The following is a 27638-nucleotide window of genomic DNA, read 5'->3' on the forward strand; positions in this document are numbered from 1 at the left end:
GCTAAAATAAGAACTTAACAATGACAACACCACTTGACATGCCACTAGGAATCGAGGAAATGTCATAGAGCCCCAACCTTAGATGAAGTGCTACAGGCAATTGAAGATTGTTGAGAGAAGGATGAGGACTCTAAATGGCTATCCAGTACCAAGTGCTGCATCCTAAAAATCATATACATACAGACAACACTAAACTCTTTCAGCAGATTGAACATATATATGCATATGTATCTATAACAATAATGAATAAAAAATAAGAGGTCATGAATTTGAAAGGAAGCATGAGGGGGGACATGGAAAGGTTTGGAAGGATGCAAGGAATGAAAAAAATGATATACTTATAAATTAAGTATAACATGAATAAAAACATTTTTAATGTCTCATATTTTTCCATGAGCTTCACTTTAGAAATTGTTTTAGATGTTTCTGGTATTATTTTCTTCACAGTTCCACACGCATTATCCTCTCATTACTAAATCCAGTCCTTGCTTTGTTTTCTTCTCCAGCTCCTAAACTGATCTGACCTTTCTACAAATTAAGGGGTACAAATATCTCAGAATGAAGGCTCAATAGAGACACTTCAACCTCACAACCGGAAATGTTTGCTTAAAAATTTCTAATTCAAATTCAATCTAAAATGTAACTGTTAGATGAAAAACAAACAGGATAAGAAGACTAGGCTATGGACAAGCCTGACCTAATTACTATTTACTGTGTGAATTCAGACAGCTGAATTAGATTATTTGACAGTTAGTATTGATTATTAACTTGACAAGACCTGGAATTTTCTAGACCAATGTCCAGGTAGACTGACAGGAATTATTTGAATTAGGTTAGCCACTAGCTTCTTGAGGAAGATTAGGTTAATTAAGGTAAAAAAGACCTAAATGTGGGCATGACTTTTCCAAGAACTGGGGTCTTGGCCTATATAAAAAGGAGAAAGCTAGATGAGCACATTCATTACTCTCTGCTTCCTGATTACGCATGAGATGCTATTAGTTTGCTTTAAGCACAGGTCAACTTGATGTCCCCACCACGATACACTATATCCTTGAACTGTTAGCACAGCCTTTCTCCCTTAAGTTGCATTTGGCAGGTGTGATGGTTTGAATGAGAATGCCCCCCTCCCCACTCCCATAGGCTCATATACTTGAATGCTTGGTGGGCTGATTAGGAAGGATTAAGAACTGAAGCATTGTTGGAGGAGGTGTGTCACTGAGGGTGAGCTTTGAGGTAACAAAACACACAACAGGCCCGGTCTCATCTCTCTCTTTCTCTGCCTCTTGCCTGCAGATACAGATATAAAGTCTCAGCTACTGCTGCAACACCATGCCTGCTTACCTCCATGCTTCCTACCATGATGAAAAGGAACTAATCCTCTGAAACTGTAAGCGAGACTCCAATTAAATGCCTTCTTTTATAAGTTGCCTTTGTCATGATGTCTCTTCACAGCAGTAGAACCGTAACTCAGACAGCAGGGTATTTTATCAAAGCAATAGAAAGGCAACTAAGACAATTTTGATGAAAAGATGAGGTTATCATTGAGCTACTCTGTTATCTTAATCTTTTAAGCAGGTTTTGGGAGGAAGGAGCAGGGACATGTGAACACATACATTTGACAAGTATGAGAGAGAAGTCAAGATGAGCTCCTGATTACCTTTTAACTAACTATAATCATAACCTGGATGAAATCTTAACATTTCAAATACTGCTGTTTTTGATGTTTCAAACACACTTTCCACATCCTTTATCAAAACTTATTCTTATAACTCAAATACCATGAAATGTTAAAATTAAGCCTACTTTATAGAACAGAAAATTGATGCTCAGATAAATTTTGTTCACAACATTTGGAATTGGGAGGAAATCTAGACTATATACTAGTTCTTGACCGCCCCACCCACTCAACAAAGTAGATAAAATAGCCATAAATACAAACATTTAGAATAATTTTCTCTCTTGGGGCCAAACCTGACTCTTTAGGGTGCTTCCTCCAGCAGAAGACAAGTATAGGGAGTCTCATATTGCTTTTTTCAGTTTTAGGGGAATAACATGTCTCTGATGCCTTTCTTCTTGTCACCACAATCAACTCATGATGAACCTAAGCTATCCGATCATGTAAATGTTGCAAACCTGGTATCTTTCTTAGTAGTGTGACCTGGCATTAGAAAGCTTCTGTATGAGTGTAAGGAAAACCAGCATGACCTGACTCTATAAAGGTATTTTGCCTGGCTTCCCATGGCCTCCCGTATATACTTTTCTTTAATATTTCCACTTAAACCAGCTCAAAGATAAGGAAGATGTGGATTTTGGGATGGAGACCAAGTACATCTACAAGAACATCATCTGAAGATAATTGCAGTATCTTTTACAAGTAGACCAAATGAGCCCAGGTAAGAAAGGGGAAACAAATTGAGGCTCAGCCTATGAAGGAGAGTACCAACTGGAACTCCTATTTCTTGAGGTTGAGTCCAAAGCTTATAAACATCCCGAGGCTCTCACAGTCAGTGGTAATGCAGCCAAGGTTATGAAGCTGCTGCTTAAGAGTAGTTTCTTTTTCTTTCTTTCTTTCTTTTTTTTTTTCTTTTTTTTTTCTTTCTTTTTTTTTTTTTTTTTTTTTTTGAGTCAGGGTTTCTCTGTGTAGTCCTGGCTGTCCTGGAACTCACTCTGTAGACCAGCCTGGCCTCGAACTCAGAAATCCTCCTGCCTCTGCCTCCCAAGTAAGAGTAGTTTCTTAAGGTGGAATACATGCATTATCTATCATTCTGCTTCCAACCCTTTATATACTTTAGGGTCACCTGCTTCTAGCTCTAGCCTTTAATACCAAAGGCCAAAAAATCTTCTTCTGGACACCATGACCTGGTTTCTAGCTCGAGGATTTCTAAAAATAGCAGGACCTCTTTTTAGTGGGGACAAATGGCCTAAGCTGCCGTACTTAGGGTCTGAGTTGTGATCATTAAGGCTGTGGCTGGTCTTTCAGCCCAGCTCTAATGCAGTAGTTGGGCCATTGACCAATGGGGTCTGCCTTTTATGCATCTTACCACTTACCCTCACACCTCCCCATCCACAATTCAGATATACTTAGTCTGATCCAAGGTGCTATTTTAGCTACAAGAAACACAAACTTTAACATTGAGTTATTTTGTGTTTTCTAGGGCACTGCTTTACAATTTCATCACTCTGTAATGTTCTGTAAGTAGACGGGGTGAGGAAACAGGCTTCAGCTTTCTCCATTGATCAATGCCAATTTGCTCTTTTCATTCTTTCTCTAACTGCCTGTTGACTCACAACTGAGGTCTCAGATCTGAGACTTGTTTTCCTTGTGGAGCCTGCTATGACAAGCCATCTTTAACATCAATTGTATTATTTGTCTCCCTGCCCTCTTATGCCTGGTAGTAAAGCAGGAAAAAAAAAAGGAAGGTCAGGGCAAGCTGATAAGAGGTCTACCAGGTACATCAAGAAACCTGTCATGGCCACTTAAAAGAAAGGTACACATCCAGGTTGACCCAGAGTTAGGATACAATCTGCTCAGGTGTGTCCAGTGCATGTGAGTATGTCCTATAGATGTTTTCAGATGTCTCATGTTGCCATGTTGGAGTACTGTTTTTCCAAAGAATGTGCTTAACACTCTGTCTTTTTAGGAATCTAAGTGTATGCTGGCAGCACACTGGTTTTAAAGCATATTCAGGTATGCATCTCAGTGTGCTTCGTGTGTGTGTGTGTGTGTGTGTGTGTGTGCGCGCGCGCGCGCGCGCGCGCGCGCAGGTGTGTAGTATACCTTATATGCATCCATACATGTTCAAACATAGGAATATATACAAGTATACCACATGCCATCCTGTATATCTCTTGCTTTTGCTGACAATGTTCAAGTGTTAGGATGTCTCATTCTTCAGTGAGTATTTGTGCTTTAGGTATGCAAACGTGAAAGCATGAACCAACTGTATATGTCCTAAGTGTCTCAAATGGGTTCCACATGTATGCCCAAGTGGGTTGTGTGCATTACAAATCGCTTGGGTGTACACGTATGTATTGGTATGGATAAAGGGCACTCATAAACAATAAAGCTGAACTAATTTTACTACCCACCCATTTGTTGTTACCAGCTATACTGGCTGGTTTTGTGTGTCAACTTGACACAGGCTGGAATTATCACAGAGAAAGAAGCCTCTCTTGAGGAAATGCCTCCATGATCAAGTGGGGAGTTCCCCTTGTGGGTGGTACCACCTTTGGGCTGGTGCTCTTGGGTTCTATAAGAGAGCAGGCTAAACAAGCCGGGGAAGCAAGCCAGTAAGAAACATCCCTCCATGGCCTCTGCATCGGCTCCTGCTTCCTGACCTGCTTGAGTTCCAGTCCTGACTTCCTTTGGTGATGAACAGCAATATGGAAGTGTAAGCTGAATAAACCCTTTCCTCCCCAATTTGCTTCTTGGTCATGACATTTTGTGCAGGAATAGAAACCCTGACTAAGATACCAGTTTTACTTCAAGATGCCTGGCTCAATCTGCACACAAGCTGGACAATGAACATGGGTTCAAATTTTACCTCTAGTAGTTAGTCCAAAGAGTTTCACAACTGACTCAAGCAGCAAGTTATGAACAGACACAAGTTACTGATCAAATAACAAGTCTTTAGGTAAATAACAAGTCTTGGCACTGTTTATGTTTCAGTTTCTTAAGCAATACTATGAGACTTAATATATGACTTCTTTCTCACTCATTTAGTGACTTCTCTCCTTAAGTACCAAGAACTAATTTTGTTTCTCTCCACTACACTGTATCATTATGCAGATACATAACTGTAAATTAGCACCTAAAGTGTCTCATCGTAGTTAAACCCCTTCTAGACAACAAACTTCTGGAATCTATACTTGTCATACATTCAACACTCTTTTTCCCAGGGGCTTTAGTAAACAAGAGTATATGGGTAAACAAGGCCTCAAAGACATATACTATTCACTAAAGCCCAGGGAAAGCAATGTATGATTTATCTTAATCAGTGTACCTGATCCTTTGGGATAACTATAGGAGGTGATGCAGCATTTTGCTTTGTTTCCTCAGACAGGGTCTCATACTGTAGACCATGCTGTCTTTAAATTCACTACGTGATCCATGCTGGCCTTTTATTCATGGCAATCCTCTTAACTCAGCCTCCTGAGTGCTGGATTACAGATGTGACACACACTACACCTGGCTTAATGAACAGCCTTTAAGCCCAAGGTCCATTCTTTAAGAATAACTCTAGATAAATCTGCAGAGAAAACATCCCAAGTAATCAGGGCACAAAGGACTACAAGATTTAGGATCATCTTTCTGCAAATGATAAGGTTTCTGAAGCATTCCTAGACAATATATATCCAGATAGACTTAAGATGTGGTTTAAATGTTAACAAGGCTAGAGCTATCCAGTGGCCTCCTCCACTTAGTTCTTCCTGCTCTCTTGACTAGCTTTTATTTAAAAAAAGAAAAAAAAATACCTAGATAGACACAAAGGGCTCAAAGTAGTTTTCAGATAAACTCCTTACTCAAAGTATTCATGGACTAGGTATTGCTAGCTCTGCCTAGCATGCTACTTTTAAAAAGCAGTACTGATCCGAGTCAATGAAAGCAATATATAATTGCTCTTATTTATTTATTATTATTGTGGAGTTTGGGTGGGGTGTCAGGGTCTACCTGTGTTTCTAAAGAAATCAGCATCCTCCTGTCTGGGTCTCTACTGCTCTCAGGTGGTTTTATATTTTTCATCTACCTCTCAGAGCCGGGAGGAGACATTTCCACATGAAACAGGAGAGAGCAAGATGGAGAATGTCCACTTATTCTATGTAGGTCACCGGCCAAAAGTACAATTTCAAAACAATTCCTAATCATATTAAGAAAACCTAGTAAGAATCAAAACAATTCCTAGCCAAACACCTGGGGAGTGTGCAAGAACTGGGTTTCAATTGCAGTGTGCTTAGGTAGCCAGCTTGAGAGAGTTGAAAAGGTGCTAAATAATAACAAAATTAATTTGGGCTGTCTTCCAAACTCCTCTTTTAGCTTTGCAGGAGATAGAGAGAGTGCAAACTGGTTTGCTATTCATAGCAACATGTGTGTGGCTCCATGGAGAATAGAGCCTTAAAAAGAAAACAGCCCAGCTTTCTACCAAGAATCCAAAGCACAGGGTGGATCATAAGGCCTCTTTCCTTCCAAGTGACGGAACAGTAATAAGAATCCTCTTGGCTGTGGTAGAGAGAATTTAGCTACAAAGGACACAAAGGGATTTGTTCAAGGGCACTCTGTAACTGACTTCCTATTAGCATGCCCTCTGTATTTTCTTGCAAAAGAGTACTGAGTAGCAAACTCCTCCACTGTAACAAGTCACCTACAGATCTCTGCTTTAGGGAGCTCTGAGATTACCAGCCTCAAATGACAGACAAGAAAAATCAAGTCAAGAGTGGTTGGCTTGCCCTGGCTAGGTCACAGACCCCTAGTTTCCATCACACATATACATTTTTAAAATTACCGCTGCAAGGAAAGACCAGAGTGGCTAGCACATCCTCTGGGTTCAGGAATTCACATCATGATCCTGCAATGCCCTAGTGTGTGCTTCTACAACTGTATTTTGTTTCTTAGGCAAGCTTTGTCCTTCCTGTGTCTAGTTCCCCAGCTGCAACAATGAGAGGATTAGAACTAAGACAGCTCTGATGTCCCTTTTGTTGAAGATAAAGTTGTCTGAAATGACTAAATGACACTTTAATTTCCAGAGTTTGAGTCTAGATCAAGCTGAAAGCAATTACATAACAATTGAGTCTTTGCATCTCATTTTTCTCAGTCTCTAGCATACCTCTTTGACAAGGTCACAGGAAAATTCAGGTGACACAAATTATGAAACCCACTGAAAATATAACCTAACACTCAAGAGGAAAAAGTCAAGACTCAAGTGTCTGGTAGTGCCAGTTCCCTTTCCTTAAAGTATATGCATGGTCGAGTAAATTCCTGTGCAGTTTGATATAGATTTGCTCATCACTTAGCTGGTTACAAGGTCCAAAACTGTTCATTATCTTTGTGTCCTAAGAAGAAAACAGTGTCATCATTTTGCCTGTATTCTGAGCTCTGCCAAAGTGTCCAATATATCAGAAGCCCTCCTAGTGACACCTGGCTCCTCCGGTGCCTGTATCCCGAAACCAAGGCACCCACTACTTAGCCCTCTTGCCAACCAGCAACGTTGTTAGATTCGAGAGGAGGCAGGAAGAAAGTGGGTGGAGGAGAGGCTGTGGGAGGTTCAGCTAAAAGTAACTATTGCCTTTAGGCGCCACTCAGAGTAGGTGGGGGTGGGATCTTAGCACATCCTTTCTGCAGCCAGCTGGGCATGGAGGTGCGTGGCTTCTCCTCCTTTAATGAAGGCAGGCAGGCGGAGAAATCAGCTGCCAGAGCCATTCCAAGAGCTGGCTGTAGATGAACAGTACTGGCCTGCTCTGGGCCCTGAGGGTGAGATTACTCAGCATAGGGGTTTATCCAGGGCTCCTCTGCCTCAAGAAAGCTAACGTAGCTTACAGGAAGATTCTGTTCCTGCTGCCCTCTTCCCACTGCCTAGCACCCAAAGGCCAGCTCCCCTCTGGGAGGTTATATAATACTCTTCTTCTCTGTTTAGCTTTCTTACTTCACTCAAACCTGTAAAAAATATGGATCTCTAGAGAGTATAGATCCAGAAGCTTAGGAAAGAATAATAGTTTACCAATGGGCATCAGGAGTCATGAATCCAGACCCGCTCATCACTGCAGCCTTGGGCACCTAGTCCCTTCTGTGCCTTAGGTTTTTGTTTGTTTGTGTGTTTACTTGTATAAACGGAGCAAAGCAATGTACTGCAGACTTTTCAGGTATCTTCATCTCTTCCCCCATAAACAATTCTTGGAGAAGCCTGGCCACTTTAATCCTAGTCATGTACCCATCCATGAGTATTCTGTTTCCCAATCATTTTGGCTCCTCTAGGAAGGGTCATCCCCTCTTCTAATTCCAGTTCCCCCGGTAAAGAAAGTCTGCATTGACAAAATAGTTACGTGGACCTTGAAAACCAGAAGTGTTCTGCATGTTCCTGTCTTATAGACTTATTTTCTTCCTCAAAAACATCCATTAGAACCACTCTTAATTTCAGTGACATAGAAACTGAGGTAAGGACCTTGATCAAGATCTGGCAGCAAGGTGGGTTAAGAGTCAGGGGCTGCACCTTTGGGCCAATGCCCTTTCTTGTACTTTTTTCTTCTATGTACTTCTTAATCCTTCTGAGCCTCATTTCCTAAACTACCCTTAGATTTGGACCACTGGAGTAACTAGGAATTTTTGTTGAGTGTATGTCTTACATATTACTGGTAGTAAGTGCTATTACTAACTGAATGAGTAACGTCTTAAAATAATGTAGGAAGTGGCTATAAGCTGTCAAGGTAGCCCTTACCTCTTAGGTTTTCTCCATACCCATGAGACTGGTTCTATATTTATAAAAGACAATTCTTAACTACTCATACAGTTTCTTTTTAACAAGCTGAATCCCAAAGCAGTATACTACTATTACTCAAGTCACTAAGGGATTCCTGTATTTCTCAATGACTAGTAGCTAGCTTAAAGAATGCAATCTATGTTTCACCTGGTAGAGGAAAAAAACCCTAATTCAAGTCTAATTACAAAGGCAAATTTACTGCCCCCATAACCACCCTGAGATTCAAAACCTGCTGACATATCCCTATATGTTGCCTGTAGCGCTTAAATAATATTAATCAGAAAGTGAGCATTGATTATTTGAACCGGAAGAAATCTTTGAAACCATCTTATGTAATAAAACCAACTTATCCTTACTTTTCAGATGAAAACAAATTTCAGAAGATAAAAGTAATTTATTTATAGTCACTCAGGAATATGCATCAATACAGCAAATATACAGGAATTTATTATTTTCCTGAAAATTCAAACGATCAAACCATCAAACTGATTAGAGTTGTCCCTTGGGATCTGTAATATTGGTTCTTTGACTCCCTTCAAATACAAAATCTTATGATGTTCAAGTTCCTTATATAAAATACAGTATTATACCCTATGAATATTCTTCTTTGTACTTTGTTTTCATTCTTGTACTGGCAAAAAGAACCCAGGGTCTCATATATTTTAAGCTGTGTCACTGAGATATACTGGAAGCTACACTTCCCAAATTCCACTTACGTATTTTTCTACTATTTTCTATCTGTGGATGCAGCAGAACCTGTAAATACAGAGAACGAACTTGTTTTGAAATCCTAATAGGTGTCGGACTACTTCTTGCCTAGAGTAGACTCTCCTTGAAATTAACATAAGCCTTTGGACTTATCAAGGCCCCCACAATCTCTGCAGACTGTTTGAATCTACAGGTCTTTTCTAGTCATAGATCTAATAAATTATACTCAGGCCAAGCTAATACTTCCTGTGAACTGTTCCACAGCAGTAATTCTTAACCCTGACCACATACTCCCATCCTCCAGTTGTTTTTGGAAAAATATTGGTTTCAAAGAGCTACTATCACCAACTTGAAAAGAGAGATTCCAGAAATTGTTAATCTTGTTCATTCCTCCTGGTGATTCCAATACATAGCAAGGCAAAGCAGCAAGGAAATCATGCATTTTACAGAACTCTGAAAACAACATATATTCTGTTTGATTCATGATGTGCTGCATTTCCAAAAAAGAAAAAAATGCGATTGTGGCTTTGACCTTTTGCTAAATTAGACCAAATTAGATAACACCTGGTTTATGAACATTGAAGAAAAACACAACAACAAAGCAGGGCAGTGTGAAGCCTTTGATAAAATGCATCAAGCGAAAGATACCAAATAACACATTCTTTTCTCAAGGGAGCACTAGATTGACAGATAATAGCTAGGAATGGGGTGTATCCTGATTCCCATAAAGCATGCAGCAAATCTCATGTTATCCTCATCAATGCAGTGGAAGGACAGATACTAGCACTGACAGATAAAGTCAGCACTTGTTGACCAGTTACATAGAAAACTTAGACTCCAACTTCAAAAGGAGGCATTATTAAGATATCAAAGAAGTAACATAATCTCATCATACAGAACATTCTTCGAGTCAATTTGTACAATACTTTTTCAAATTTCAAGTAATGCTGCACTGCTAGATATTGCTAATCTTCTGTATGACACAAAGAACAAACTTCAAAAGGTTAAAACAATATATAAACAAAATATATTTTAACGGATACAGTGCTTGAAAAAAAAACCCTGAATTTCTTACACATGATGAAAAAATTAAAACCCATAAAGATATAAGAAGAGACTAATAAAAACAAAATATGACAGGCTTGGGAAGAATCAAAACCCTAAACTGACTTAAAAGACCCATTTCAAAAGAGGACTGTACCGAACACAAAAGGGTAAGCTGTGTATTTGAACCATCTTGAAGAGGTTTAAATTCAATCAGCCATTTTACAGACACATCAAAGCCCCTCCCTGCATATCTTATATTAGTCAGGTGGCAGAAGGAGCAGCATAATCAGTCTGGGGTGACACTTTCTTTGTTCTTCGTTCTACTTTTTGGTGCAGTCCAAAGGATCAAATCCAGGATCTGATGCATAAGAGACAAACTACCCAATCTTGGACAGCACATTTTAAGATAAATATATAAAAGGATATGTGTCTCCAAGAGACACATATTTCATTGCATGAAAAATGTAGTTCCCTCAAAACATAGGTTTCAACAATTCACACTGGCTTTTACCTTGAGGATTCATAATAGTGACATTTTATTGTCACTAAGACTTACTAAATTATCACTAAGATGTACTAAATAGAACTGTTGATGATTGTTCAAGACATTTCATGGACTACATTTTTTTCCAAAAGTACTAAGTATTAAAAAGCACTAAAAATGTAAGCATGCAAATCCAAAGAAGCCATGTGACTTCAGGAATGATTCATACACACTGGCTTCCTCACCTCAGCAATTTCAGCTTCCCACTAACTGGAAAAGGTCAACATTGATGTTCCTACATCCCTGTTAGAAAGGCTGTCCCACCAACAGTTCTCACCTTTACTCTTCTCAGTTGGAAATCCAGGAACAGCAAGCATCCTTGCCCATTTCAAATAGCTAATATGATGTGAAATTAAGAAATAAGTAAAAATCACTTTGCAAACTTCATAGGCCCATGCAATGACAAAGTATTACAGACATAGCCATTAACAGCTTCTTTCCTGGAGACCTTTCTCCTTTCTAGTTTTTCCACATTGTACTTTTGTGCCAGGGCAAAGCATAATGAATTAAATATTCTAGAGTGCTAGATCCATAGGGACAGAAAGAGACACTCTGGGCACATATTAGAAGAACTAAGCTTTAATAAAGAATTCTTGGAAAGCAAGAGACACAGCCTAGAGAAGTTGCAAAGCTTCTTTGTAATTGTTTATTGTAAACTGAAGTTGTAAATAAGGGCTTGAAAGTCTAAGATTTGCTTCTTCCATTATACTTCTTACAAAAAAGCTACTAGAGCTGTATTCAGATCATTTTTTTGCAAGAGGTATTTCAGGAGCAAAGGCTCAATTTTCACATTTCACACCATGAGATCAGATGCAATGGTAGCAGACAGGCTAAAGAAGGCATATTTAGCACCGTCACTGCAACTAAAGTATATCCTCTATACAGTCAATCACTGTCTGAGACTCACAACACAATAGGGCACTTCACCCACAGGTTTGTGATCCTTTAGCTGTGTAGAAGCACATATATGCAAGTGAGCACACACACACACACACACACACACACACACAATCACACAGGTGAACCAAGCCCCAATCACCATTCATCTGATAAGCAATCAAAATGACTTTCCGAATTTGTCCCACTTCCTAGTCTGAAGCTACTGTAACACAGGAAAAGAAAAGCTTCTCTGAGCTCCAAACAAAATTCTAGCAAACTACAGAAGCAGATATTGCTGCTTTTGACAGGTGAGACCCGTCTTAATGAAGGAAATACTCTGGTCTTTTGTTCCTACTAGACTATCACTTTGCTGTCTCACTGCCTGAAGCCAAAAATGGAGGTAAAATATTCTTTCAAGACCTACAGATTTCCTACACTAAAAGTAGGCAGTGAAATGGCTCAGTGAGAACTCGTGAGCCATCTTCCAATAAACAGTCAATGTGGATGTCCAAGGCTGGGCTTTCAATGCCTACTGTGAATATATTTTCTAGGCACTTTCAGGCAATAAAGGTTTTGTTTTTACTTGTTCTTTCCTCAAGAATATCTCTTCTAGTTTTGCTGGCTTCGACTTTAAGTGTCTGTGCCTTTAAAGAGTAGGCTCTGAAGTTCAGTGGTTATTGGGTGATTCATGGGTTACTAGGATACCAGCATAAAGCATTTTATTTAATTCCTAGGTCTGGAGCTGAGGGCCCAAATCTCTTAGCCCCTCCGAGTAGCAAAAGCTTATCCTCCACTCAAAGGGATAAGAGAGTTAAGAGGGGAAATAAAGGGCTTTCTAAGAAAAAAGTTAAACAAATCAGAGTGGAAAAGCCCCATCTTCTTTCTTATACCTTAACCACTTAAAAATGACAGATGAGAGAGAAGAGGGGGTGGGGAAGAAAGTCATTTAACAAGGCAGGAAGCAGAATTAAAAGGCGAGTTAAATTGCACAGGGTTTTACTCGTCTGGCCTACATTTCTCATTTTCTCCCATTCCCTTCTCTTGTTGCATGAATTCACATATTTGAAGAACTATGAAGACTTTAGGATCCACACAACTAAAGCCATGTTAGCACCTTGTCTGCTCCCTAAACTCACTTCTGGCAGCTCTGAAGTGGCCTGCCATCTCACTAGTAACATCTTCTGAATTTGTAAAGTATGAGCCTTTTATAGCTTAGATTACTAAAGTACCCCTCTATTCGAGCCTAAAAGGCTTTAGGTGATGAACATAGGTAACCCTTATCCGGCCCCAGGGAAAGCTAATCGGAACTGAGGAACTTCACAGATTTCTATACCATACACTCTGTCCATACTCAGGAGTATTTACAACCACCACCACCACACAGACGAATGTGTATATACATCCAGAAACACACTGGCAGCACCCTACGCACATACCCAAAGGCTTTCTGTCAAGGGTTTTCAGGCATTTCATGACATTACTTAGTCATAAAAACCTGGGTCAAAAACTATCTATTCAGACATCTTTTCCTTTTAGGATAAAATAAATCATAAACAAAAGTCAAATGTATTCCACTGTTAGAGTTCTTATTTCTTGCCCAGGTGGCTAGACAAAAAAAAAAATATATTCTGCAGATTTCAGCAACAAGATACATGTATACCATTTCCCCAAGTCCTTGTGGTTAATAATTACTTTTCCTTTTCATTTCTCATTTCAATCCATTCCCCTCTCATATTTTATGGAGTGCACCAAATCACAGAATGCAAGAGCTTAGAAGTCACCTAGTTCAAACATTTCCAACCGTCAATATTATAGGGAATCCCAAACTCACTGAGGGAAAGCAAAACAAAACAAATCAAAATAAAACAAAGCTCACTGTCAGACAACCAGTTAACAGATGAAACTTAGGTCTGCAGCTACCCAGCACCAAGCCTTTCCACATTCTCCAACATTGTCTCAAAACGGATATGCAAGCTTACTTTAAATATTTCTCTGAAACAAACAGGTAAAAAATAAAAAAATCATCCGATTCTCATTTCAAAGAGGTTCTTGGTTCCCCCGAAGGGGCCCCCACAAGGAAACCAAAGGGTGATAAATATGAAGCTTCCCAGATCTTGCTTCTGTCGTGGTACCAAACAAGGAAGAAAAAAAATGTTCAGCTTCTCACCCACACTGTGTCAACTGGAGCACACTTTAAGGTTCAAAACCTCAACTTAGTGCCATTAAACAATGTTCTCTTGCTCTATCAGGACAATTTCAAGGCCCCCTCAATAACCATTTCCAAAGAGACTGAACAAGACCTGAAAATTGACAGCATAATGCTAGCTGATTTGCACATCACACATGAGCAGCCACCCACATGAGTATAGCTAGAAGCATGTGTGTGGGCGTGTATGTGGCATGATTCACTGCTGTATGAGCCAGAAATGGCACCGTTTCAAGTCAGGTAAGCAACGGAATGAGGAATATCTGTCTGCATCATCGAAGAAGAAGAAGGAAAAAAACAAACAAACAAAAAAAGCAAATATTATGCACACACTGACTCTAGAAATGACTTTTTACTAGCCTTGCCAAGAGGTATCTTAGCAAAAACACGAAATATAAAAATAATAAGAGAAATAACAACAAGTACCACCACGGTCATATAATACAGACATATCTCACATTTCCCGAGCTCTCATCCCATTATATATCCGTTTTTTTGTGTGTTCAAAGTCTTAATTTAGCACATTATATACTTACAGTTACGTGAGTTTCAGAGACCTCTGTTCTTAAGCAACAAATATAAGGAAATAAATCTCATCAGCACTATCGCCTTCTATTTGAAGTAGTTCATGAACATCACTGCAAATGATTTTACCCCAAAGGAGCAATACCCACACTATTATTTCCAAACTAGAGAAAAAGCTGGATTTTGTTTTCTGGGTGAGACACAGGGGGAAAAATCCTCAAACTCAAATCAAGGAGTGTAATATCTGGGAAAAGGAGCTCAAACAGTTTGTCAAAAATCCTCTCTTGCTAATTTAAAATATAAAAGAATACTTTTTGTTCTGCTTCGTGATTGCAAAGCAACCGACACTTACTGCTTTAACAAATGTTTTAATGATGGCAGCTTTCCAAATCAGAAACTGGAAACCCTGAATAGCAAAATTGAAATTCAAAGGACACAGTTAATAAGTGCCAACTCGAGGCACCCCAGTGTGTCACTTCTCAAAATTTTGCCCCTCATTTAGAGACTATTTTCCATAAATCTATTTCTTGCATAGGTTTAAAGAACCAGTGCAAGACTTTTACAGAATGCCAAAAAATTCATCATGCTCTTCCACAAATACCTTTCTCCAACTCCAGCCCCAAACAAACCCAAATGCATCTGATAGCAAGAGAGAATTTTTGCTTAAAATTCCATTTTGAAGTTTAAAGGTAGTTTTTAGAGAATAAGTTCACAAGACATCACAAACAGCAAAGCCACCTTAACAAGACACAGCTTGCTCCACAAACGTCACATAGAGAATGAACACAAACATGCACGCTTAAATAGAAAACATTTCTTTATCAACAATTTTACTCAAGCAATAAGCAACTACACTCACAGGCATATTTAAAAGACAAGACATGACAAAAGATTTAGGGAGAGATAATATACCAACGTCATACATATCACAGCGAGGCCATGTTGAAGCTCAAACGTTTTCCCCCCTGAGTAAGAAAGCTTGTTCTTTCTCTCCCTCTCTTTCCCTGTCTCAAACTGTCTCTCTTGATTTTTTCCCCCCTCAGAGGCTCTTGGGATGAAATCAAAGTGAGAGTTCGCAACAGCTCAGGAGGCTGGGCTCCATTCAGCGCGTTCCCAAGAAAAACATGAGTATGACATTGACAAGCAGGAGGACTACAATCACAGCAAAAACGACTACAGTTTGCACATCCAGGGTCATGGTGCAATGCAGAACACTGTAGTGTTCCAGGTGGGGGGCCGGCAGATTGGGAGATGTCAATCTCTGTTCTGTCAGACTGTCCATACAGCCACCATGCTAAAAAGGAAAGGAGGAAGTCAGATGGTTAGGGAGGTCTGGGTTTGGTCCCCGAGTTTGGTCCGGGGGAGGGAAGGGGGTTGGAGGCAGGGGCTTTTGCTTCCCTCCCCCTCTTGGGACTGGGCTGATCTTTCTTCCCTAACTGAGAAATCTTAGCTTGAGCTGAAGGTAGCAGAGTCCAGCATTCTCTCTTGGGCGCCACAGAAAAAATCAAAATCCTGCTTTTCAAAAAGAAAGGCAAAATGAACCTATCGGTTCTCCAGAGCCTTCTGTCTGTCCGGGCATGCGTCCGTCTTTCTAGCTAGCTACCGGTCAGTCTCAGTCTCCCCTACTCTTTTTAGTTCATCAGCTTCCTAAGACCTCTCTCGTCTGCTAGCTCTCTTCAAGGGATTCCAGGCTACCAGACACTCTTCCTAGCTTTCCTAGCTGGCCCTCTCCCTCTCCTCTCCCCACCCCCACCTCAGCCGGTAGGTTGCCTTTTTATTCACGCAGAAACTGGGGGCGCCAGCGTGAATCTCTGACAGAGACGCTGACAAGAGAACAAGCCAATAGCAGATGCTGCAGCTGCGCATTCAGTGCCCGGAGGCGCGACTTGAGCTGGTGTGCTAGCAACGCCAGCCAATCGGAGGACCCAAAGCTCACAGAGTCCTCTCTCTCCTCGGGAGCCACCAAAAGCCAGTTTTTACGTGGGGGTGAGGAACTTGTGGGGGAAGGGAGGGTAAGAGACTGAAGGACGAGGAAAAAGACTGAGAAAGAGGGGAGGAAAGAAACAGAATCAAGTGAAGGGGAGCGGGCATGATAAAAGAAGGAGGCAGGCGGAGAAAGTCTATGGAAAGGAGAAAGAAGGAAAGATGCGATGGAATGAAAGAAGAAATCGAGGATATACTGAAGAGAGAGAAGGGTGGGAGAAAGGCAGGATAAAGGATAGAGAGAAAGGCGAAGGAATAGCAAATGCAGGTGGGTAGGCTGATAAGTAGAAACGAAGCACATAAGTGCACATAAGTTGGCAGCCCTTCTGGTCAATAGGAAGCAAATGTGTCTCTGACCACTGCCTAAAACTAAACTGCAGGCAGTTGATCGTCAGCACTAAAAATCTCACAAATCAGTGCTGTGGAAACAATCATAGGGGCACCAACTTGTTCACAACCCGTTCGATTTGGCTTTCTCTGCTGCTGTTGCCCTGTCCTTCTCTGATTATGATTTCTTCACACTACAGTTAACACGCACTCTCCCAGCCCTCTGACTATGAAGAAAGCCAACTATGAGTTAAATAGTTGCCACATATAAACTTTTAAAGAACTTGCAATCTACTTGTAATCATTGCTTTGTTCAGTGTTTATAGCTTTGAGTCGACACTCACAGAGTAAGTGCCTTGAACTAGAGACCAGAAGGGTCAAATTTGCCACTAGTTCTTTTTGGCTGTGCAACTTTCAGGCAACTTCTCCAGGCTTTCTTCTCCTTTCTGTTGCATGAGAACTTATGCTTCTCAGAAAAGAAAGTGAACCCAGAAGTCCAATTTCAGAAGTACACATGTAATTTCCACAACTGCCTGGACCCTCAAGAAAGAAGGGCTCCCTTATCTAGATAATCTCTCTCAGACCCTTTCCTGTTCCAGACCTTAGGTTCCTCTAACCTTAGGAATCAACAGATAGTTGACAGAGGAAAGTAGAAACTGGATTAGCCAGAGATATAACAAACTGAATTTTGGAACTATGAGAATACTATGGACTCTTAAGTGAAATGGGAATTGTTTGCTATTATCTAGAAGTCTTTGAATCTCAAGAGAGTCATTATCTTAATTAAATTATTAGAAATTCTGAACAAGTGCAGTTCATAAAAATTAAAAAATAGTCTCGGGCCCTCCGGAATAAAATAATCTCCAAATGAGACCACACTTTACACATTTTAGCCCACAGAACAATCATTTGTGAATGATTCTTGACAAAACAACAACAAAAAGCCTGAAGCAGATCAATCTTTTAGATGTAATTATCAATTACCAAACACACAGCAGACCAAAGAAGGAGGTTACTGCAGTACAGGGATTCTAATTATAAAATGTACACCATAAAAGGCTACAAGATCAATAATCCAGTTTCTCACAAATAAATTGATCTCTTCACAAATAACTCAGTTGACTGAGGTGGAATTTGGACACACACAGATACATGTGCATTTGTAATATATTAAACAACTAGAAATCTGAACACAAACCAAATACCTAATGATATTGAAGAATACTATTAAATGTTTACACATGATGACAATGTCTAACAACATAGAAGGATTTGTGACCTTGGATATGGTCTCTTAAATGTGGCAAAAGCACAACCCACCAAGGAGAAATTAGTTAAACTTAACTACATCAAAATTTAAAACTTCTGGCTTCAAAGGATGCTATCATATGTGTGGAACCCTGCCCCTCAAGAAAGGTGAGAAGTCTTTGCAAATAGAATCTGACTATAGACGGGTATCTAGCATAAATAGAGTTCTTACAATTCACAACAAAAAATGAAAATAATCCAAGGGTTGGTGAAATGGCTCAGAGAGAAAGCTCTTGATTAAAAGCCTGGCAAATTTAATCCCCAGATCCCACGCAAAAATAGACAGGAACCAACACCACAAATTTATCCTCTGCTCTCCACATGCATGCCAAAGCATATGCACTCACACCATAATAATAATTTTTAAAGAACTATAAGCCAGCTAGGAAGCTCAGCAGATAAAGGTGCTTGCCAACACTCCTGATCGAATGTGCTTGATCCCTGGAGCCTACATATTTAAAGGAATGAACCAATTCCCACAAGTGTTCTCTGACCTTCGCACATCCCTCCAGTAAATTATAAATAAATAAATAAATAAATAAATAAATAAATAAAAATCATTAAGAGGAAATATAACAAAGCATCTGATTAGCATTTATCCAAAGAAATGGTCAATTAATACATGAAAAGATATTCAACATGATTAACCATCAGGGAAATTCAAATAAAATGCAGGAAATGCATATACAGTATACTCAGGACATCATTTTTGGTAGTGAGATACAAAATTTATACTCACCAGGACAGTGTGGTGGGAAAAGCCAGCTAATGACTTTAGGGGTATAGCTAAATGGTAAAGTACCTGCCTGGAATGCAGGAGACCCTGGGTTTGATCTTAAAAGGACCAAAAATTGGAGCCTTCATGTAGCTGATAAAAATGTACAATGATACATACAGTCAATATGTGAAACAGTCTAAAAGTTCCTCAAAAAGTAAAAAAGAGTAAACATTTGATAAAAATAAAATACAATAAAAAAATCCCTCCACTCCTGGATATGTTTGTAACAGAAAGGAAAACAAGTCCACAGAAAAGCTCATATATAAACATCCATAGTGACATTAATTATAATAGCCAAAAGATGAAAAAAATTTAAAGCAGCCACCCACTGAATCAATGGGATATATTCATTCTGTGTAATATTCAACCAGAAAAAGAAATATTGTTTTAATTCGAAGAAATACACAAAGTTTTTGTATCATTTCATTTGTCTAAAATATCCCTCTATTTAAGATAAATGCTATTCCATAAAGCATCTATTTCAACTATATAAAATACTAATATCTCTATAATAAATATTAAATATGTTTAATATTAATATAAAAATAAAATATAATTATTAGTTCATAGTGTGAAATGCACTTTTTGACAATATCCAAAAAATTAAATCTTTCTCTTTGTTTTCTTTCTTTCCTCTTAAAATATCTATCTATCTATCTATCTATCTATCTATCTATCTATCTTATTGATAGGGATTCTCTATTATGTGGTTCTGGCTGTCCCAGAGATCCAACTGCCCCTGCCTCCTAGTGCTAGGATTAAAGGTATCCATCACCAGCTTGAAATCTGTTCTTTTTTTTATATTATGTAGTTTATTTTTTTATTTTTTTATTTTAATTTTATTCGATATAATTTTTATTTGAAATCTGTTCTTAAAGGTTATGTTGAAACTAACTCTCATAGCTGATTTATTCATGCAACTAGAATCTTTCCCTAAAAAGTTTATACTTATATAGCTCTACTTCTGTGCTAGTTTTTGTTTTTAATTTGTCACAACAACAATCACCTTGGAATTAGAAGCCTTAGTTGCCTGATCAGATTTGCCTGTGGGTATGTCTGTGGGACATTGTGTTGATTGCTAATTGATGTAGAAGGGCCCGCTGTAGGCAGTGCCACGCCCAGGCAAGTGGACCTAGGTTGTATAAGTAAACTAGCTAAGCATGACCCATTGTGCAAGTCAGCAAGCAGGATGCCTCCATGGTTTCTACCTTCTGGTTCCTGCCTTGAGTTTCTGCCTGACTTCTATAAGATTGACAGTGACCTGGAAATGTAAGATGAAATAAATCTGTTATTACCTGAGTTGGTTTTGGTTATGGTGTTTGTTATAGCAGCAGAAGAAAACTAGTATGATTTCCTTACTTTCTATGACCACTCAATCTATGATAACCTAGTTTTTAACCTTGGCCTCCCCATAGAAACAAGTTATTGCTAAAGTTTCATCCGTGTCTTTCTCCTATGGCTTCCTCTCTTTCCTGAAATGCCCTATTGCCTGAAGTTTACCATCTACATATATAGCCTGTCTTAATTCTTACCTAGGTTTTTCTTAATCTAGTCATTAATGTCATGGTTTCTCAAAATCCTTTTGATTTCAACACCTTTATCTTCTCAATTCTGTACTTCCCCAGAATAAGTGCATCCACTCCCAAAGCTTGAATTACCACCTACACTGCACACTCATATACTTCCTTTCAACAAATTTGCTGGGAACAAGTTTGCTGGACACGAATGGAAAAAACCCAACAGAGGCACTTGATTGCAGGTAAACAGAGAACTTACTTCTCTGCTGTTTATACTCAAGGAGCTCTCAAAGTCCAGAGATGAGTCTCTGGCTTCTTTCTGATTGTATCCTTCTAAATGTTTTACAAGTACCTCAAAGTTAATAAGTCTGAAAGCAAAGTCATCTCTCTCCCACATCTGATAGAATTATTCTTCCACCTGAGTTCCCTGACTCTTGAGAATGACATTTACACAGCAAAATAACCAGAAACTATTCATAAGTCCTGTTTCTCCTTCACGTTTCCAAAAACTAAACAGTTTCCATGGATTTTCTTCGCCCTTACTTTCTTTTCTTATTTGTCTTCTTTGCATCCTGCTGCCACTATCTTTAATCAGCTCTTCTTCACCTCTGGTCTAGGACCATTCATTACCTGGTCCCTGAGCTACTCTGCTCTCAGGTCCTCAGCCCTGCCTCTGCTCTCTGGCCCAAATTAGCTCTCTCAAAAGAATTCTGCTCTTATTGATCCTATGATGGATAATGCGGATTATATGCCAAGGACCTATATCATTATGTAAATTTGTTTTTTCATATAGATGAAAAGCAAAACAAAAAGAACTACCCAACAAACTAGCACTTCCAAGACTCCATTGTAGGCAGCATTATGGGTGTAATAATAGAAGATGGTGAGGCAGAAAGCCATATCATCAGTGCTTCTGTTCCTGAACACCATGGTGAGGACACTGAGGGTTTCTGTAGCTTTGTTACCATAATCCTGGTGTCTGATGATTATCTCTGTATTTTTTGTGAATCAGAGAATGGGCCACTTCTCTTTATCTGGAAGATAGGATGAGATACTATTCAATAGTCAGAACAAGGGCAGTTTCTAGATTTTGAGAAAACAAATAAAATAGGGCCCTCCCAGAATCCTTGATGCCTCCCCTCCCCTCCTTGTGGCAGAGATAGGATAAGGTTCTGGGAGTCAATCTTAAAAGCCCAGCCCAAGCCTTGCCTTACCATCCTATCCATCAACTTTATAAGGTCTTGATTTCCTGCACTGACACATTCTGTTGGAAACTAACATGCTTTATTTCTTCCAGCTGAGACTCGACTTATGTAACTCCTTGGTTCTAATGTCTTCAGTGGCTCCCCACTGCTCTTACTGCTCTTACTGGCAAATTCTATAGCATGGCATACAATGTCCTGCCCACATGGTATTCTTTGATTTCTTTAACCTCGGCTTTTACTAGTGCACTTTCATTTTCTACTTTGCAGCTACACAGAACCTACAGCAGTTCCAGTACTCTATCAGGTTTTCTAGCTTTACAGACTAGGTAAATTGTTGCCATCTTCACATTCCCTACTACAAAGCACAGTTCGGGTGTCACCTCCTCCAGTCTAGGCTTTCTCTGACCATGCTGTCTTCCCCCACATTCACCACAGTGTGTAACATCTCTCAAGTACATCATAATCATTTGTTAAATGCAAGAATGTGGCTTCCTCCTCCAGCCTGCACTCAGAGTCCTATATTCCAACCAGAGAGGTAAGACCTTGTGGGATCACAGAGCAATCAAACCTTTCATATTCCAGGTTTTCAGATATGCAAAAGCAATCTGTTCAAGATTATACAGCTAACTACTGGCAAAATAGAAACCAAAATGCTTGTGCTTTGAGCCTCAAAAGTACTTTGGGGAGATTCTACACTCTCAGCATGGCATTTGATTTCAGTCCTCCTAGTGTGAACCATAATAATGTAGGAACTTGAACTCAAAGTGTAAAACAAAACCAAAAAACTCCTCTCATTTTAAACAACACCACTTTTCACCCTTCCTTGATCCATCCTTTCTACTATTAATATGATAGTTTCTGGGACTCTATTGGTTTTTGATAATCTTGGTTACCTGCTTTCAACAGCCATTCCCACAATGATGAGAAAATTCTTCCATTTAGAGATAACCCTGAAAAATCTGGGTTAATCTCAGGGCATTGCTATCACTCTGAGACAGGTGTTTTCACTACTGTCATGGCTATGGATGAGAAGCTATTCAGTCATGAAAGAATGTGGAATAGAAATATTTCCAAATTCACATTATTTCTTAGGACCCATATTCAGTTCCACAGAAAATGATAACCACTAATACTTATAAAGTACTTACTCTATGCCAGGTACTATTCTAAACCCCTTCAATGTGTTAACTATTTAAATCTCAGAACCCTATGAAATATATAATATTGTACAAATTCTAGCTTTGTAAAAGCTGAGACAAAGTGAGTCAAATAATTTGTCCAACATAGCATTCCTAGCAATTAGTAGAATGCAAATATAAAACCAAACAATGTGGCTCTAAAGCCAATATTATTTTACATGATTAAGCATCTCCTAGGTCATAGGGAGATGTCCTGCTTCAATGTCCTGACCTGGGCTTTGCAGAGGGAAGGTCATTAATAATAGACCAGAAAATGGAATTGGTCCCCATTAGAATTTTTTTGCAAGCATGGTTCAGAAATACTGTAACTTAACACCACAGAGCTGCATTCTGGCACCCTTGATCTAGACTAAACTTTGATCAATCAGACAGGCCTTTAACTACATGACCCTGATTTACATGGCAGAAACTGCACAACTGGAAATCTCTTATAATGTGGATCATTCTAACCCCCCAGAACTGTATACTGGCCAACCTAGACAGTCCTTGGCACAGCTCAAACTACGCACCAGGAAACTGCACTTATAGAGGCAACATCCTATACAGCCTGAAGCTCCTCATCCCAGCAGCCTGTTCCCCTAAGCTGCAAGTGGTATTCTAGGTACTACCCAGCTCCCTGCCTTCTTTTGATGTAATTTATAAGTTCTTCTTCTGATGTAAATGGTAAATCCATTGCTTGCTACTCTAGCAATTAGATGAATACTCAGTCCATTACATGTTTCACTGTTCTACTCTCCCAGATCCAAGATCTCTAGGTATAAAACTTTTCTTTCTGGCAGATAAAGGTCAATTCCTGGTTGGGTTTTCATTTATCATGCTTCAAATAGATACTAAAGTCCCACATCTCCCAAGAAGTACTCTCAAGAAAGTTTTTACATTTTAACTTGACCCCCTCACACTCTACTTACTGACTTGTCAGTTAATCCCCAACCCAGCCTTCTCAGTAATTTCTCATGCTTGTCATGGCCAGTCTATAGATATTGAACCCTATTTGTTCATTTGTGTTACTTATGCTACTTTTATTTATGGTACTAGATGCTCTTTTATGTCTGTCCATTCTGTTTGAGAGAATCAACTTCTGGAGAACAAGAACACCTGTTTAATTATTCAGCACAAACATCTGCACTACTATAAAATAAGCCCAATTCAATAGCCACTTATTCTGACGGCTAAACAAGGTTCTCAGAGAGCTTGCAATCTAATGGAGAAGACAGCCAACGACATGCTTAGTTTCAATGGTATATGTTAAGTGTTCCAAACACAGTCAGATAATTAATGAAGTTGTTAATGATTAGAGTGTGAATTGTAGAAGTTAATGCTCAAGAAGGAAAAATCTATTGTCTCTTTCCAGTGTTCCTAGATAGATAGAAACCTTCTCTATGATATATGTGATAGTGGGGGAAGAAGGAGTGGGACACATGCTGGGCACTCATGGTACTGGACTAAAACATATTTCTATTGAATTATCCCCTGAAGTCTTAGAAGATGGAATTATTATCATTATTTTAAAGAGGAAGAAATTACAGCTGAGTGTTTGCATCATGTGGCCACGGCCATATATGTAGGATATAGAAGTATAGAAGGAGGAGAACTGAAATTTGTTTTCTTTTCCTTTTTTTCCCCCTTTGGTTTTTTTGAGACAGGGTTTCTCTTTGTAGCCCTGGCTGTCCTGGAACTCACTCTGTAGACCAGGCTGGTCTCGAACTCAGAAATCCACCTGCCTCTGCCTCCCAGACTGCTGGGATTACAGGCGTGCGCCACTCACCACTGCCTGGCTTGAAATTTGTTTTCAAAGCCTATACTTTTTCCTCCATTTCAGAGCAATGGAGTGTTTTAAGTAATCCATTCGGGATTCAAACTCAAATCCCTCCTAAATACTTTCCCCATACACAACACTTTCCCTAAACATTTCCTTTATTATGTTTTAATTATTATCTATGTGCATATTTGTTTATGTGTGTGTATGCTGACATGTAGATTAAAAGAATAAGAAAGTGAAACTTTCACATTTGTTCAATCTCTGTTCCTTGGTAGGTTTGTAACTTTAGATAAGTCTCTTAATGTCCTTATTTTTCAAAAAGCTTCTTTTCAGTTATAGCTTAAAATAAAGCACTAATTGTTTTTAATCCTCAACAATTTGGCTAAAGGTGGAACAGTGTTGGCCTTGGTCCTGAGGTGGTTCCCTGGACATTAGATGATGAATTACTAGCTTACCTTAAATAAGTAGAATGCCTATAATTAGACAGCAGTGGGTAGACTTTTAGAGAGAAATCAAAGGAGGGTAATGGATCAGACTCTCTGTGAATACTTTTCTCCTGGATATCTACAAGTTTAGCTCTTTCACCTCCTCAATATTGCCCTACCCTGAACACATTCTCGAACATTGTATGCCACTTCTTAACTAACACTTTAGCTTGCTTTTCTCCTAAAAACCTTGTCATGACCTGCACCATTATACAATTCTTTGCTTATTGATTATTGTTTCCCTTTTATAGAGTGTAAGTTCCATGGAAGCAGAGACTATTTTCTTAACTGCTTTACTCTGTACCCTAACACAGTGCTTAGCACACAAGAATAACATGTCTAATGTCTGAATCACTAAATGAACAAATGACTTAAATGGAGAAAGGACAAAGTTCAGGACTTTTGACTCAAAGTAGGATATAGAATATGTCCATCAGAGAAAGAAAACATCAGCTGCAGCCTGTGAATACCAATCTTTGCTTCACAGTCATGTCCAGCCTCTTTAATGGCCTTGGATAGTAAGAACTCCACAAGGAACTAAAAGATCCAGCCTACAGGCAAAGGATTGAAGTACCTCTTCAGATTTCGCTTCCCTGGTGGCCACCAGGAGGTCTTTTTTCCAGGAAATGCTTCCTATACCGCCCTCCTGTGGCCACTAGGCATGAATAAGCATGTGAATAAATACACAAGAACAGCAATTTCCTCCTGTTCCTTTGCTTAGATCTATTTCGATCCTATTTCACATTTATTTTTGGACAATTTCAGTTCTATTTCAAACAAGCTTGTAGGCCAGGCCATCTGTCTCTACTCAGGGTACAGAGAAGACTTGTTAGGAAAGAATAGTAAGCATCCAAAAGGCCTTGCAGAGGAAGGACAATGGTTCCCTTTAGGGTTATGATCTTTCTGGGGCAGTTAAAACCAATTCAAGATCAAGATGGCCTATGAATGTGTCTGTCAGTATCATGACCCAGCGTTTCGTTTTGGAGTCTAAATAGTTACTTTAAAGCTCTTTCTTTAATTTTCATGCCTGAGTTTTTATTGCAAGCCTCATTTCAACTCTAAGTCACTGGGTGGACTTTCAGGACATCATCACATTAAGCTTAGAATTTTCCTCATAAGAGACACTAAACAAGAATTACATAAAAGAGGAAGAATTGGGGTGAATATGATCGACATGAGTTTTATGAAAGTCTCAAAGAATTAATAAAATGTTTTAAAATAATTGTATATGTAAGTGGCGAGATAGGCCTATTATCTAAGTAAACTGAAATTGGGGTGTGAGGAGGACAATTAGTTCAGATGGAGAGTTTTTTCAGGAGCTGGGTTCGAAAATTTACATAGCTCAGTGAAGCCCGAGACAGTTTGGCAGTGATATCCTGAGTAAAACTGTCAGGAGAAGGCTGGATACCACCAGAGCCTGACAAAAAGACATTTGCAAGATAGTGGTTTATAGAGATCCATGAGCTCCCAGGTTAAACTGCTGAAGGTCTCTGCAGACTGACAAGAAGAGCTCATAAATATTCAGCATGTTAAAGCAGCATGATGCAGAATAATATGTTTGATGTGTGATCTTTTGTATAAAAAAGAGGAGGCATATGCTTACTCTGCTTATGGCTACATTTCAAAATTCTAGAGACATACATAAAAAGCTCGAAGGCTAGTGACCCACCCTATAGTAGGTGGAGAAACTTACTCAGTTTTATAGATTGATTTTGTTTGACCGTGTGAATGTATTATTTATTCAAAAGTTAAATAAGAAAAATTGTTAAATTTGCTGAGTAGCTTCCTCATGTCCTTGAGACTCTCCCTAGCTCTGTCTGTTTCTCTAGCTCAATGATTCTCTTAGCTAAGCTAGGAAAAACCCTAGACTTAGAAGTGGTATATATTAATGGTTAAGAATACAAACTTTATGGCTAGACAGATGTCAGTTGGTAAAGTGTTTATATCAAGGAATAAGGACAAGAGTTCAGTTCCCCAGCACACATATAAAGATATCTGTGGGAGTGTGTATCTGAAAACCTATCGCTGGGGAGGCAGAGTCAGAAGGACCCATGAAGCTTGTTTGCCAACTAGTATTCGTGAATGGGGCATCTCCATGTTCAGTGAGAGAGTTTGTCTCAAAAAGTAAGATGGAAAGCTTAGCAGACAAAAAAACCAGCATTGACCTCTGAAGCCAGTCATCTGAGAGTCAACCTTACCTCTATTTGTGGATAATTATATGACCTTTAAGCAAGCTACTTAGTGTTCTTGGTTGATATTTTGCTCATCTTTACATTAGAATTGTACAGTATGTTAGTATTCTTCCTGCACTTCATTCTAAGCAAGCACCACAGCTACTTTTACGTCTCATCTGCAAATCAGGCACATTATTGTGGTTGCTTGTCAGGGTTTAGTGATGGTTTACATGTGACATGAAACACTTAAAATAAATTTCTGACATACAAAACTGTAGAATATCTTAGTAAATAATACTATTTAAGGATCTGAATACAATCTCTGCCCTTAACTTCAGGCAAATAATATCTTCTCTGAGCTTCAATTTCCTTCTATAAATAGAAGACCCAAATAATACCTGCCAAAGAAATAATGACACAATGGATTTAAACATGCTCTATAGAATGAAATCTAGTCAGTTAGGATGTGAAGCATTGCCACAGTACAAAAACAGGGCTTTGTGATAAATGAAGATCCCAGGTGCTC

The 27638-nt window shown here is 39.1% G+C and overlaps 1 protein-coding gene across 8 annotated transcripts in view; it reads right to left on the reverse strand.

Moving 5' to 3' along the window:
* Window positions 1-27638, reverse strand: part of Arhgef9 (Cdc42 guanine nucleotide exchange factor 9) — a 136488-nt gene that overhangs the window by 91613 nt on the left and 17237 nt on the right. For 2 of the 8 annotated variants that reach the window (XM_052171112.1, XM_052171114.1), the window contains exon 1: window positions 15301-16120. The exons of 2 other annotated variants lie outside the window; for them this stretch is intronic. Coding sequence is in view for 2 of the 6 variants with exons in the window: in XM_052171111.1 (XP_052027071.1) it covers window positions 15294-15302 (9 nt within the window). In the remaining 4 variants the exon portion in view is untranslated. 4 more of the 8 variants (XM_052171113.1, XM_052171111.1, XM_052171110.1 and 1 more) reach the window with 4 other exon arrangements.

Source organism: Apodemus sylvaticus, chromosome X (genome assembly GCF_947179515.1).
Source record: "Apodemus sylvaticus chromosome X, mApoSyl1.1, whole genome shotgun sequence".
NCBI classification, from domain to species: Eukaryota; Metazoa; Chordata; class Mammalia; order Rodentia; family Muridae; genus Apodemus; species Apodemus sylvaticus.